This window comes from Urocitellus parryii, chromosome 9 (assembly GCF_045843805.1).
Source record: "Urocitellus parryii isolate mUroPar1 chromosome 9, mUroPar1.hap1, whole genome shotgun sequence".
NCBI lineage: Eukaryota > Metazoa > Chordata > Mammalia > Rodentia > Sciuridae > Urocitellus > Urocitellus parryii.
The window spans coordinates 619,583-632,593 of NC_135539.1; the positions used below are offsets into that span (position 1 = coordinate 619,583).

The following is a 13,011-nucleotide window of genomic DNA, read 5'->3' on the forward strand; positions in this document are numbered from 1 at the left end:
TTTAATCCTTAAAAGAATCTCGTGAGGTAGGGGATACTCTTCTCATCCCCCTTTAACGGAGGATAAGTCACCTGACTAAGAACACAGGACACAGAGCAGAACCACTCTGGGCAGCTGACGTCTGGAGCCTCTGCTCTTGACTTCCATTCCTTTAATATCTGAGGGAGCTGATACTGTCTGTTGCCGCCCCTCAGGCATAAATTCAGAAGGCTTGTAATTTTGGTCTGTTTCAGCCAGATTTTGCCTGCACAAGTGAATATATCTGTGAGAGACTCTGGCTGTTAGACAATGAAGTTCCGAAAAGGAATTTTCTAAATCAAGACTTGGAACAAAGTTGTGGGGAACCCTGTCCACTGTCACCCTCTTCCTTATTCTGCGCTCTCAGGACCAGGCAGCCACGCTTGACCTGAGCCCCTTGGTAGGTCTGGTTGCCAATAAGACCTCTCCAGGTGGAGCCCAGTGTCTCCTGGGGATGGAGGACTTCTGCCTTGGATGGGTAGAAATGCTTACTGAGAAAACAAACGTTTCAGCTTTTCTGATTTCACCAAGCATTGTTGATGACCACAAAGTGACATAGGGACAGTCCTGCCCAGGAAGCCCATGCTGCATGGTCACTAGGCCTCACAGAGCACGTGGCATTTCCCCACGCTGCTAAGTTGCTGTCACTGGCTTTAGGCCTAAGCCTGGGAGCACTTCTGGAAGGCCGTGTGCAGAAGCTGAGCTCCAGCCTCAGGAACAGACACACATTTAGATAAGCTGCCTTATCACGGAGCAGCCAGCCTCACCTGTGAGAAGTGCCTGCTCATGCCCCTCTTCCCTCCCTCCAGTAAGTCAAGTCCTCGGGATGTCTTTCTTGGTAAGCAGAGCTGCCTGACCTCCGCAGCAGCTGGTTTTATACCATCCTGTTGCCACGAGTCTGATCCTCGGCTCCTTTCCCTCTCTTTCCAGAAAGGACCTAAGTGTGAAATACCCTGAAGACCTCCCCATCACCCTTCCAAATCTGCTGAGGTTCATCTTGCACCACTCGGACCCTGCCTCCGCCCCCCAGAAGTCAAGAATGTCTACCCAAGAATGTCTCCAGAGCGAGGCAGTCCTACAGCAGGGGCACATCTCCCACTTGGAGAGGGAGATCCAGAAACTGAGAGCAGAGATAGGCAGCCTTCACCGAGCACAGGTGCAGGTGGAGGGCCAGCTCTCCAACGCCCGCAGGGACGAGCGCCGGCTGCTGCGACAGCAGCAGACCCTGGAGAAGCAGCACAGCCTGCTCCAGCGGCACAGTGAGCAGCTGCAGGCCCTGTATGCACAGAAGGCCCGCGAGCTGGAAGAGCTGGCTGACGCCTCAGAGACCCTCCTCACTGAAAACGCGTGGCTCAAGATCCTGGTGGCCACCATGGAGAAGAAACTGGAGGGCCGGGACCGGGCTGAGGACCCAGCCCCCCGGACAGAGGTGCGTCCTGAGCACCCTGAGCCCACAGGCGCCCCCCAGTTACCTGGAAGCGCCCCTTCACCTTCCAATGGCAGCTCCTCGCTGGCACCTGAGAGGAAGGGTGAGAACAGGACAGACTAACTTGCAAAATGTCATGAAGGAATCAGAGGTGAAAACTGTATATTGGGAATATATTTATGCAAATTTTATTGAAATTTATTGTAAATAAAGATTTTCTCAGTGGTCTAGAAAATCAACTTGAATGTCGTTCAGCTTTTATTAAACAGGGATGACATCCCTTCCACTTATTGCACAAACTTGGTAGCTTTGAGAGAAAAACAGTAGCACAGTCCATTTGAAGATCTGTCTGAAAAATCAGTCTGTATTTGAGTGGCTCAGTGTCAGTGTTCCCTCCCGCTGCCCTACTGTTGCTTCTGCCATGACATGGAGGGGGAAAGGTCAACTCTGACTGTCTTAGAAGACTGGAACACAAAAGTTGGGCTATTGATAAAGAATTGAGAGAGATCATAATTCACTAAGCCATTGGAGTGTGTGGCTTGGGATCTATGCTTTAAAAAAGTAGCCACTGATAGAACAGGGACAGCCACTGTATGTTGCTCTCCAGTTTCATGGGCATGGTCATGCTCCTCCCAGACACCCCACCAGCGCCCCACTGGGCCTGCCCCTGGCCAACTCAGGCTCTACAGACGTGGCTGGCTAATGGAGGGGCAAGAGGACCTCAAAGTGAAGCTGATGAGAGGGCAGGGCTAGTCATCTCCAAACAAACTCAGCGGCACAGTGAGAACTGCAGGCGTCAGAGTGGAGTCAGCTGAGGGATCGGGGTCAGAGGCTGAAGGTGCAGATCCCGCCACTCATGCAGCTGAGGCTGTGGGCCACCAGCCTCGTGAGTAGTGGGAGCCAGCCAGGAGGTCGGCAGGGAGAGGAGTGGGTCCAGCACCTCACCTGTCTTTTGTCGGCATCTTTGGGCCTCCTGTCCTCCCCTCTGGTCTTGGCTGCGGTGGCTGGGTGGCCTCTCCCAGCCTCTGCCCCACCTGACTGCCTCTGCTTAGGCCCAGCTGTCCTTCTACCACCTCTTGGCCACTGCGCCATCCGTCAGGGGCAAGGGCACTTCCTCTCCTGCTCTCCGGTGCTCCTCCACTGCCTGCAGCACAGATGGCCTAGTCCGCCACCCCTTCCCACCCTTCATGTCTGATGCTGCTAAAATGGAGGCTCCCTACAGCTCCCCGGGGCTCTAGAGAGTGGATCAGCTCAACAGGGGAGTTGCCTCCAGCAGGGCCAGGAGGCCAGAGCTGTGCCTCCCACGATGCTTGCTGCTTGCCAGCAGCTCAAGTGCATGGGGCCAGCACTCCAAAGTCATGCCAGGGCTGGCCTCCGACTGGTGACCCAGGATGACACTTGAGCCACATTTTGGTGATGGTGTAGAATGTGCATACAGTGGTTGGATTAAAAACCTGAGCTAGCTCACATGGGACAGCTTGAGACGCAGGCCAGCTCCACTGAAAGCCACCAACTCCTGCCCATGAGAACCAGTTCCTGAACTTGAAATTCACCCCCTCTTCCTGTGCTAAGCACGGGCTGGCAGGGAGCATCTGGTGGCTTCTTGGTGAAGCCACACACCGCATGCAGGGCCTTTGAAGAGATCAGGGACTTTTGAGATGGGCCACTCAGGAAAGTGAAATCCAGTACCCAGCAGGTGGGCGCTCACCAGAGAGGAAAGGGGGCTAACTTGTGAAAAGGGAAGAGGGGGAGAAAAGCCAGATCTCCACCTCCTCCCCTCCAGTGCAGAAAATATTAAATACAAAAACAAAACCAAAAACTCGCTCCTGGGCCAACTGGGTCTCAGCTGACAGGAGCCACCAGAGCGCTGGTGTTCCTCTGAGGATCAGTGAGCTCAGCAAAGCCTGTGTCAAGATGGGGCACTCAGCATGCTCACAACCAGGGGGGCAAGACACTGCTCGGCTACTAAGACGCCTGGCAGCCTCGGGACGCGTGCCCTGACTCGTCCTTCACTGGCTCCCAAGCAGGTACGTAGCGTCCTTGCAATAAACTGCCATCAATGGGCGCGGTTAACAGCTTAACCGCTGCATCTACCTGGAGGAAAGAGGGAGGGGCGTGGCTCTTCATCCACTACCAGCCAGAGAGACCTCTCCAAAGCACCCAGACAGGTCAGCCAGAGACTTCAAACTGACATCTCACTTCTTTTACATACAGGCAGGTAGGCATCAGAGACTCCTGCCAGGTTCAACCCTGGGCCTTACACGTCCAAGACCCTCCACGGTCTTGCCTCTGCTCATCGTGAGTACGGCCATAATCAACCGGTCCCATGTGCTTCATATGGTATTTTTAAAATTCAGCAAAAAAAAGGCTTTAAGCACGTGCTTCTGGGGCCTATGTACAGTTCACAGGTTTGTTAGTTCACGCATTACAGTAGTAGCTCTGTCAAAAACAGGCTCAGCTAAACATTCAAGTAACAAAAGCACTAGGGGGCCACAGCCCCAGCGTGGCCCCAGCAAGGCCCCAGCAAGGTCAAGCCTGCCCACTGCCTGCAATGGGCAGCCCCACCAGGAGGCCAAGGGGAAGCCCAGGACAGCCAGGACCCTGGAGTCAGTGCATGCGATGGCCAAGCCCGAAGAGGCCATGCCAGCAAGCATCAACCCTTCCTCTCAGATAGCAGCATATCTGTGTGGTTCTGCCCCTCCTGGTGCCGCTTGGCTGGCTGCAAACAGGACCGGAAGCCTCGAAGCCCAGATCAGCCGTGCACCTCGGGGCCGCTGGAGGTCATCAGCTTGGCCTTCCTCTCCACGCACGGTCCCTTGGCCGAGTACTGCACCAGCAGGAAGGGCTCCTTGGTCTCGCCATCGCCCACAATGCTCTCCTCGTCCTCCGACTGGCTGATGCGCTGTAGCCGCAGGTAGCACCAGCAGCCCAGGATCAAGGCCCCCAGTGCAGCAATGGCGATGAGGATGACAATGACCGTGACCACGCCTGTGGTGGGGCTGTGGTCCATGATAGACATGGTCAGTGCTCGTGTGGCTTCCTCGGCAGGAAGCTCCTGGGGCGGCTGGCTCAGTGAGGCTGGAACTCCAGCTGGACGTGAGGGTCCTGAAAGACAGAGCGAGTGGAGGCTACACCGGGGCCTACAGGGGGACCACACACCACTGGAGAGCTCCAGCTGGCACCTGCATGGGCTCTAAGTTTGTTGCCAAGGCTGGTCTCAAACTCCAGGACTTAAGCAATCCTCCTGTTCGGCCTGAGTGCTGGGACTGCAGGTGCTCCCCCCCCCCCCCCGGGCTCCTCCCGAGCTGCCGGGATCACAGGTGGGCGCCACTGGGCCCAGCTCTGGACTCTGTTTTTGAGAGTTCTTCAGCCTGAACACGGGCTCTCATCCCAAGGAGGACACAGGACTGGCGTTCGGTGTCTGTCCATCTGGTGTCCCACACCCACCTGCTTCTGTAACCAGATCAAGCATGTGGCCCCTGGCTCAGCCCCAGGACCCAGTCGTGGAGGGGAAGGGGGACAGAGGACACCTCTAAAGCTGTGGCAGGGGCCGAGGGAGGGCTGGACACTCCTCTGGCTCTTCCGTTGGCCGTGTCGGCTCCGGGAGCTGCACCACTGGGTGTCACTAACCACTTGGGGACTAAGAGGAGCCAGTGACTTCCTGAGGGATGGAGGAAGGATTTGAAAACAAGGAAATGACATCTGCTCCGGTGGGGAGCAGATGACACACACAGCAACCACGTCCCTCGGGGACTCCTGTGACTTCTGCCCCTGGGGCCTGTGCTGGCCTGGGGGACCTGGACCTCTGGAACCTGGGTGAGCTGAGGCCCAGAGGCCCAGGGGAGCTCTGGAGGGGCAGGGGTGGGCAGGAGCCCTGTCTGCACATGCTCTGCACCTGGTCAGTACTCCAAAATGCTTGTCACCACAAATGCAGGTGCCACGTAGGGACACCAAGGACCAGGTGGTGGGCGGCTAGGGTGCAGGGAGGCCTCGCTGGGGGGGAACGGCACTGCTGGCGGGGGGAGTGGTGATTACCCAAGGCAGGAGCAGGGAGTGGGAGCAGCACCCTGTCTAGACAGTGGTGGGAGGGCACCCCAGGCCAGGCCTGCTCCCAGGTGTGGGAGGGGTGAGGCCAGGACCCAGAGGACTGGCAGCCACTGCCTCCCCATGTGACCTCAGACAGCTCCCACCGCCTTGCCCAGCCCCAGAACCCTCATCTGCAGATGTGGCTGCTGGGGGCATCAGAAAGTGGCTCCCCACCACACGGGATCCAGAAAACCCACACTCCAGTCTTCCTCTCTTCCTACAGGGGACACCCAGGGCCAGGCATCGAGGCCTGGACTTTGCCACTGTTGCACCCCTGGACACTGAAACCAGCTTGCCCTGGTGCCCAAGACCTTGCCCCTTCTCCCCCCGCCACCAGTCACACAGCCACTACAGCAGCACACCCTGGCCGTGGGGGTGAGGACCAGCCTGCAAAGCATCCTGTGCAGGCCCAGCACTCAGTCCGCCCTCCGCTGAGACTGGGTGTCCACAGGTGTAGGTTTTCTTTCTCAGGAGTCGCATCCACGCAGGTAGACAGCACTGGAAAAGTTTTTCCCTCCAAACAGGATGGACCTGCTGTGTCCCTCAGCCATAGTGACCTCAATTAGAAGTGACTTGTACCCAACCTAGGAGGCTAGGGTGGGGGGGCTACCCGAAGGTCAAGGCAGCTAAGTTAATACCCCAGTGTCCAAGGACCGGCCCTGGAACCAGGGAGCACTGCCCACCACCTGCAGAGAGGCTCCAGGCAGGAAGGCGACAGTCCTGGAGCTGTGTCCTTCTTACTGTTGTTGCTGCCGTCCCTCTCACTGAGCCCACCACAGCCAGGACCCTTGCCAATCCCAAGACACAGGACACAACCAAGTCCACAGCTGCCTACAGGGCCAGCACGATGCCCGGGGCTGCTTCCCACCTCCCAGCCATGCTGCTGCCACGCGCACATCCTCCAGGCCGCCTCCGCCAGGCGCCCCTGCCTTGACCTGTGCTCCAGGTGGGCAAGAAGAAGCCACTGCCCGCGCACATCCTCTGCACCATCACCAGTGGTCCTCAATGTAGGCTGCCCCACCCTGGGGACGTCTGACGGTTCCTGCGGCCATTTTGGGTGGTCATAAACCGGGGGAGGAGGCACTATCACAGGGCAGAGGCCAGAGATGCTGCTGAACATCCCAAGGCACAGGGCAACTCCAGAACTGTGACACAGAGTGACCTGGCCCCAAATGCCACCTGAGGGAGGCGGAGAGTAACTCTGACCTAGTTAATGCCAGCTCTGGCAAGATGCCCTCCTGACCCTGCCCTGCCCACTCAGCAGCCCGGCCTCTGCCCTCTCCACCAGCCTGTCCCCTCAGGCCCCAGGAGTGGGCCTGCACCGGCCAGCCCTGCCTGCACTCCCTCTCCGGGGCCTCGGGGTGCAGAGCTGCCGGGACATCCACCTCCCACACAGCCTTCTGGCAGGAAGGCAAGTCAGTATCAGTTTAGAAGGGGAAGTGTGTGTCTGGGGACTGGGTGGCTCAGGGGCAGGAGGTGGGAGATAGCCCAAGAAGCACCCACCAGTCCAGGAGAACCAGCAGTCTCAGGACTAGTAAAGAAACTGAGGCACAGGCAGCCCCAGCTCAAAGGGACCCGCTGAGGAGAGAGGGGACTGCCCCAGGCCTGGAGATGGGCAGAGCCAGGTAGGGGCCTCTTGTCCCACCCACCCCCAAGCACGGAGCGTGACTGGAGCGTGACCGAGCCACAGTCACGCCTACCAGTGGCCCCCCGCCCTCCCGGAATGTACCGGTTCCTCCTTTCAGTCACGAGCATTTCCTGAGAACTGATCTAAAAAATCTGATCACATCATTCCCCACTCAGACCCTCCCAGGCCTCAGAAGAAAATCCAAACTCCCCGCCTCCAGCTGGCTCTGCCCCGCCTGTCCCCTGGGCCTGCAGTGTTCCCTCCCCAGCCCATGGTGCTCCTTCCTGTAACTGGGGCCTTTCTCAGAAGGTACCTCTGAGGGCCGCCACCCACACCACCCTGGCCCCAGCAACCCCTCTCCCATGCTCACCCCGCTCCACTTTATTTCCAGAGCTCTCTGTCACCTGGAAGGCTCTTGGGTCAGGGTGTCTCCCTGGCTGCTGACTTGCACCCATGGACACCAGGTCTGCAAGAGGAAGCCACTGCCCATGCACATCCTCTGCCTGATCACCAGCACACAGTAGGTGCTCAGTGAAGGTCTGCTGAGTGTTCCAAGCCTAGGGACGCAGCGAGAAGTTAGAGGACATCCTGCCTTCAAAGGCAGGGAACCCCAGCTGAGTGAGCTCCCTAAACCCAGGCCAGCCCTGGGACCCTGGGCACAGATCCCTGTGCCCACTCCAGCAGCCTATGAGGAAGGACAGGCTGCAGCCAGAGTGTGGGGTTTGAAAGAAAGATGTGCCCGTGGATTCTCAGAGGACTCAGCCCATGCTGCACGCTGGGGCAGCGAGGGGAGGTGGTGGCCGAGTGGCTGAGAAGCACAGCCCAGAGGAAGTCCAACATGCCAGGGCAGCTGGGCGCTGTGAGCCCCACTTTGCCTGGTTGGACCCCAGCCCCCCTGGGCCTCCTCAGGCCCCCGAGTATGGCTGTTTCCTGCAAGCCAGCTGGCCCCTGCAATCCTGCAAAGCACAAGGGCCAGGGTGGCACAGAGAGGGTCAAGGCCTGGGCTGGGGAGATGCCCAGGATGACACGTGGGAAACGTGGACACATCACACCTCCTACACAGGCCTCTGGCCCCCAAGGCCCCTGGATGACTCCACTCGCCATCAGCACCCCCGCTTCGCAGATGAGGAGACCGAGGTGTAGAGCTGGGGTGGGCTGTCAAGAGTGAGAGCTGGAAATGAGCAGTGACCCCCAAGAGCAAAGGGAGGTCGTTCACGTGTAGAGGGCCAGAGCAGGACAGGGCCAGCTGGCAGCAGAGATCTGCGACACCCCCTGGCCCACTCTCTGGGTCAGGGCAAACCTGGCACCTGAACCCCACCCAGCCTACTGTGTGCCTTGACCCGGGAGTCCCACAGACCACGCCTGGCAAAGCCCAGGCTCTCCAGTCTGCAGAGTTCTCTGCCCCCCAATCATCCCCAAAGGAGGGTGAAGCACAGGACATGCCGTGTCCCCACAGAGGTCATGTGTCCCCTGGAATAAGAGAATCAACAAATTCCAGGTGAGCACTGGCCAGCGCCGGCCTTCGCCAGTAAGGCTGCGGCAGTGCTAAAGCTGCTGTGCCAAGGTCCGGAGGGCTCAGAAAGACAGTCCCTGCCCAGGCACCAGTGGGCACAGGGCATGGGTCTCCTTCGCAGGCCCCGCTTCTCCTCTGAGTCTGGCCAGTGTGAGGAGAGGACCTAGGTGACCCTGCCTCTGCATGGCCTTTGCCCACTGGACAGGCGCAGGGCCCAAAGCAGGCTTCCGTTAGCTGCTCCCACCCACTCAAGCATGTCGCTGCTGATGGCCTTGGTTTCTAGTGTGTAAAGTGAGGACCAGCAGGGCACACAGTCTGGCCCAGGCCCCGTGACACCAGCAGCCCTCCCCAGGGACACACTGCTGCTCCTCTCCCTTCCCCAGGCACACCATGGTGCTGCTGAGCCTGGCAGAGCTCAGCACCCCATGTCCACAGCTCCCACCTGCTCGCAGGGTGCAGCCCCCCCCAGGGACTCCACTGCAACCCCAGGGCAGAGCATGTCTCTCACCCGCCACACAGCCACCTGCCAAGGGCACTGACTGACCCCAGTTCACAAACCAGAAGGCCTGCTGCCCTGGTGCTGAGGAGGGAGGCAGGACTGCCGGACAGAGACAACCAGAGAAGGAGAAGCAGACTGCGGGCAAAGTGTCTGCCGCGCCAGCCCCAGCCGCCCTGGACACAAGGACACATCCTACAGCAGGGAAGCTGACGGGAAGTGAGCGTTACCGCTGTGCCCGGCTCTGGTCCCGGTATCTCACCCTCCACCTCCTCCTCCAGAAGAGAAGCTGGCTCCAGAGTCACGGCTCCCCACGGCAGAAGAGGAAGCGGGAGCCAGAGCTCCGGGACTGCCCCAAGGTCAGCCAGGGTCTCCTGTGGCCCAGATCTGAGGCTCCTGCTCCCACAGTATGCACCGTCCACTGGTCATTCTCACAGCCCATTTGGCCAAACAACTTTGGAAGTAGTGGCTGCTACAAAAGTTGATAGTGACTATTATGTGCCAGACACCCTTTGCAGATCGTCTCCAAAATTTCTGCCTCACAACGACCCTAAAATTGAATTATTGCTCTTCCCACTTGGCAGAGGAAGAATCTGTGGCTCAGAGAAGTTATGTCAATTGCCCAAGGTCACACAGCTCAAACCTAGGCAGCCTAGATCTGAAACTCTGGATTCCAGAGTATGACTCTAAAATGCCATATTCTCCGGCACCTCCTCTCCCTGACGCCTGAGGGGTGGAGGACAGGTGAATCCCAGTGTGGTCCCCATGAGAGCAGGCTGGGTGACCCGAGCTGAAGACTCAAGGCGGGACGGGGACTCGATGACAAGCGCCCCGGCAGCTCCCTCGTGCTGAGCGCGGGCGGAGTGCAGGCGCGGTGCCAGATGCGCTCCACGCACCCTCTCATTTAACCCTGCAGGCGACGCCCGCGTCCCCTCACTCTGTGGAGAGGAGAGGCGAGGCCAGGCTTGAGGGAAGCAGGGGCTCAGGCCGGGGGCGACAGCTGGAGAGGCAGCGACAGCTGGAGAGGCCACTCAAGTCCGCTTCTTAGAGGTGGGGGGACGGGGACCACGAGACCCAGTCCTGCCCACGCCGCGCAGCCACGGCCGACGGAACCCGGCGCCAAACGCTGCGGCTCGGCCTCAGTTTCCCCACCCACGAAACGGACGCCAGATGCGGCTGGAGGCCACCTCTCCAAGCCCTTTGGACCACGCTGGGGGCAGCCAGGACCCCCATCTCTCCCGGGATTTTGAGAAATCCCGAAGTGTCCCGGAGAGCCCGGCAGCGGGCGCAGGGCGCACAACTGCGGGCCGCGGCGGGGGACCCGCACCGGCGGGGGAGGGGGACACCGGGTCCGCGCCAAGCAGCCTCCGCCCCCCGCCGCCTCCTTTGTCCGGATCTCGCACGGCGCAGCGGACCCAGAGCCCCCGCCCGCGGGCGCGGCCCCCAGGAACAGACCCTCCCCGAAGCCGCGCCCCCGCAGGGTCGCCCCTCCCCCGACGCAGAGACCCCGGCCCCGGGCACCGCGGCCTCGAGCGCGCCCCCACCCCGCCCGGGTCCGCCCCGGCCCCTCCGGCCGGGGCCCACCCGACAGCGCCCGGCCCGCCCGGTCCCGCTCACCATGGCGCGGCCTGCAGCCGGCCCGATCGCCCCGCGGCAGTCCCGCTGGTCCGGCTCCGCCCGCCCGCCCGCCAGCCCGGTCCGGCCGCCGCGCACCGTCGGGACGCAGGAGCCCCGCTCTGCGGCGGGCGGGACGCCACCGGCCCCGCCCCTGAGGGGGCGGGACCTCCAGGGAGGCCAATGGTGGGCCGCGCTTGGACGGCGGGGCGGGGCGGTCCGGGGCGGAGTCACGTGCGCCGGAGGCCGGGGCGGGCGGCCGGGGCGGGGCGGGCGGCCCGGGGCGGAGTCACGTGCGCCGGAGGCCGGGGCGGGCGGCCGGGCGCCGCGGGCAGAACCGGGGCAGGGGGCGGGCGGCCGGGCGCCGCGGGCAGAACCGGGGCAGGGGGCGGGCGGCCGGGGCGGGGCGGGCAGAACCGGGGCAGGGGGCGGGCTGGGTTTCCGCGCGCCGATTGGGCGCCGGGGGGTGTGGGGCCCGCGACGGGAGTCCTCCCTCGGCAGTCCTCCGGCCAGCCCCGCAGGCCGCTCCGTTCCCGCCTGAGAACAGGGAAACTGAGGCGCACGGCGCGCAGGACGGCACCCGCCGGAAAGCTGGAGCGCAGCGCTCGGGGCTGTGCCGGCGGAGGCGGGCCTGGCACTTTTGCACGGAAAGACCGCGGGGGTCCAGTTCCGCGGCTGTTCACCCATTCCTCTTCCCTTCTCTACGGAGGGAGCCCGACCCTGGGCCTCATTCCCCAGTCGCTGCGCAAAGAGCCCCGGACAGACAGAGGCGGTCTCTGCCGGCAGCGCTCTCCGGTGGCAGCAGACGGTGGGAATCGCAGCCTTTGACCACCCATGATCATGGCCTGGGGGTTGGGGTTTGTTGTGTGTGTGTGTGGACCCAGGGGCGCTTCACCACTGAGCCACATCCCTTTTTATGTATTTACTTATTTATTTTTTGAGACAGGGCCTCCCTAAGTTGCTGAGGGCCTCGCTGAGTTGCTGAGGCTGGCTTTGAACTCACAGTCTCCCCAGCCTTTCAAGCCTATGGGATGAGCAGATGGGAGCCAGTGCATCTGGCAAATCACGGGTTTTTTAAAAACTTCAGACCCCGGTGGACAGGCCCTCCACTAAATGCCATGCGCTGAATTAATTGGTCAACACATTTTATCAAAATAACTTTAAGAATTATCCCATTTACAAATAAGGAACCCCAGGTGTTAAAGAGCTCAAGGACTGCCAGCTGTTCTGGTGCAGCCTGGGTTTTAGGTGGGTCCTGAGAGGCTCCCTTAGTGCAGTAACCACCACTGGTTCACTCCAAGAAAGTGGCTGGGGTAGAGGACACTGGCCCCTGGCCAGCTGGAGTCCACAAGGTGGGTGAAGGTGGCCCAGGTACTAGGGAAGACAGCAGGGGGTGGAGGAGCTGGCGGGAGCTGTTCTGGGAGCTCACGGGATTGTTGCCAGAAACTTCTTCCCCAGCCTCAAGTGGAGCCCTCTGGAAGAAGATGGTCTGAGCTCCTGCCTCCCTCCCACCAGGCAGCAGTGCACAGTGCCCCCACCCTCTTGTCTCCCGACTTTCCTTCAACTGGAACATTCTTCCACTTCCCTTTTCAGGTTTTCTCTTACATGCCCCTTGTCAGGAGAGCCCCCACTCAAGGGTTGTCCTCTTGGTCATTCTCCCCTAATCAAGGACGCACAGTTAACTTTAGGTCTGTCCTACCCATTTGGTGTGTCCCATTCACTGCCTGCCGAGTCTACAGTGGGTGACAGATAAATGCTGAGTGAATGTGACGGGAAGGCAGCTCTCCCAGCCAGCCCAGCTGCACCCCAGCCAGGAGGAGCACAGGCCCAGGAGGCGAGCTGGGAGTTACATAAGAATGGGGCCCAGAACCACAGAGGGAAGGCCAGAGCCAGGCAGCTCCTGCTCCGGAGTGGACCGGCTATGGGCCACACCAGGGAACATGAGCAGAGGAAACAGTTTCTCCCCAAAAGCCAGTTCCAGTGGCCTCTGGTCCTAGCCTCAAGTTGATTTCGCCTCATGAGCAGTCAGAGCCCCGGAGAGCAGGCTCAGATCTCCAGAGCCAGAGCTGGCCACAGGCGAGGCAGGACACTGATGAAAGCCATGCAGCATGGCATAGAAACCGCCAGACTGCCCAGCTTCAGTCCAGCCTGTCCTGCTGAGTGGCTTTGAAAGAGCAGCCTAACCTCTCTGGGCCTCACGTTTTTCATCTGAACACACAGGGATGACAGCA

General features: G+C 60.6%; 2 protein-coding genes across 3 annotated transcripts in view; one reads left to right on the forward strand and one right to left on the reverse strand.

The window, feature by feature from the left end:
* Txndc11 (thioredoxin domain containing 11) overlaps positions 1 to 1,683 on the forward strand; it is a 64,494-nt gene extending 62,811 nt beyond the window's left edge. For both annotated transcript variants that reach the window (XM_026380843.2, XM_077802248.1), the window contains one exon: positions 949 to 1,683. In XM_026380843.2, coding sequence (XP_026236628.2) covers positions 949 to 1,567 — 619 coding nt within the window. In that variant the 3' untranslated portion in view covers positions 1,568 to 1,683. The remainder of the gene's footprint in view (positions 1 to 948) is intronic.
* Snn (stannin) lies at positions 1,682 to 10,867 on the reverse strand. The gene is made up of 2 exons (XM_026380846.2): positions 10,784 to 10,867; positions 1,682 to 4,549 (listed from the first exon to the last, which is right to left on the reverse strand). Exon 2 carries the CDS (start codon positions 4,461 to 4,463, stop codon positions 4,197 to 4,199), a length of 267 nt encoding a protein of 88 aa, XP_026236631.1. The 5' UTR covers positions 4,464 to 4,549; positions 10,784 to 10,867; the 3' UTR covers positions 1,682 to 4,196.
* Between the last annotated feature and the right edge of the window lie 2,144 nt (positions 10,868 to 13,011).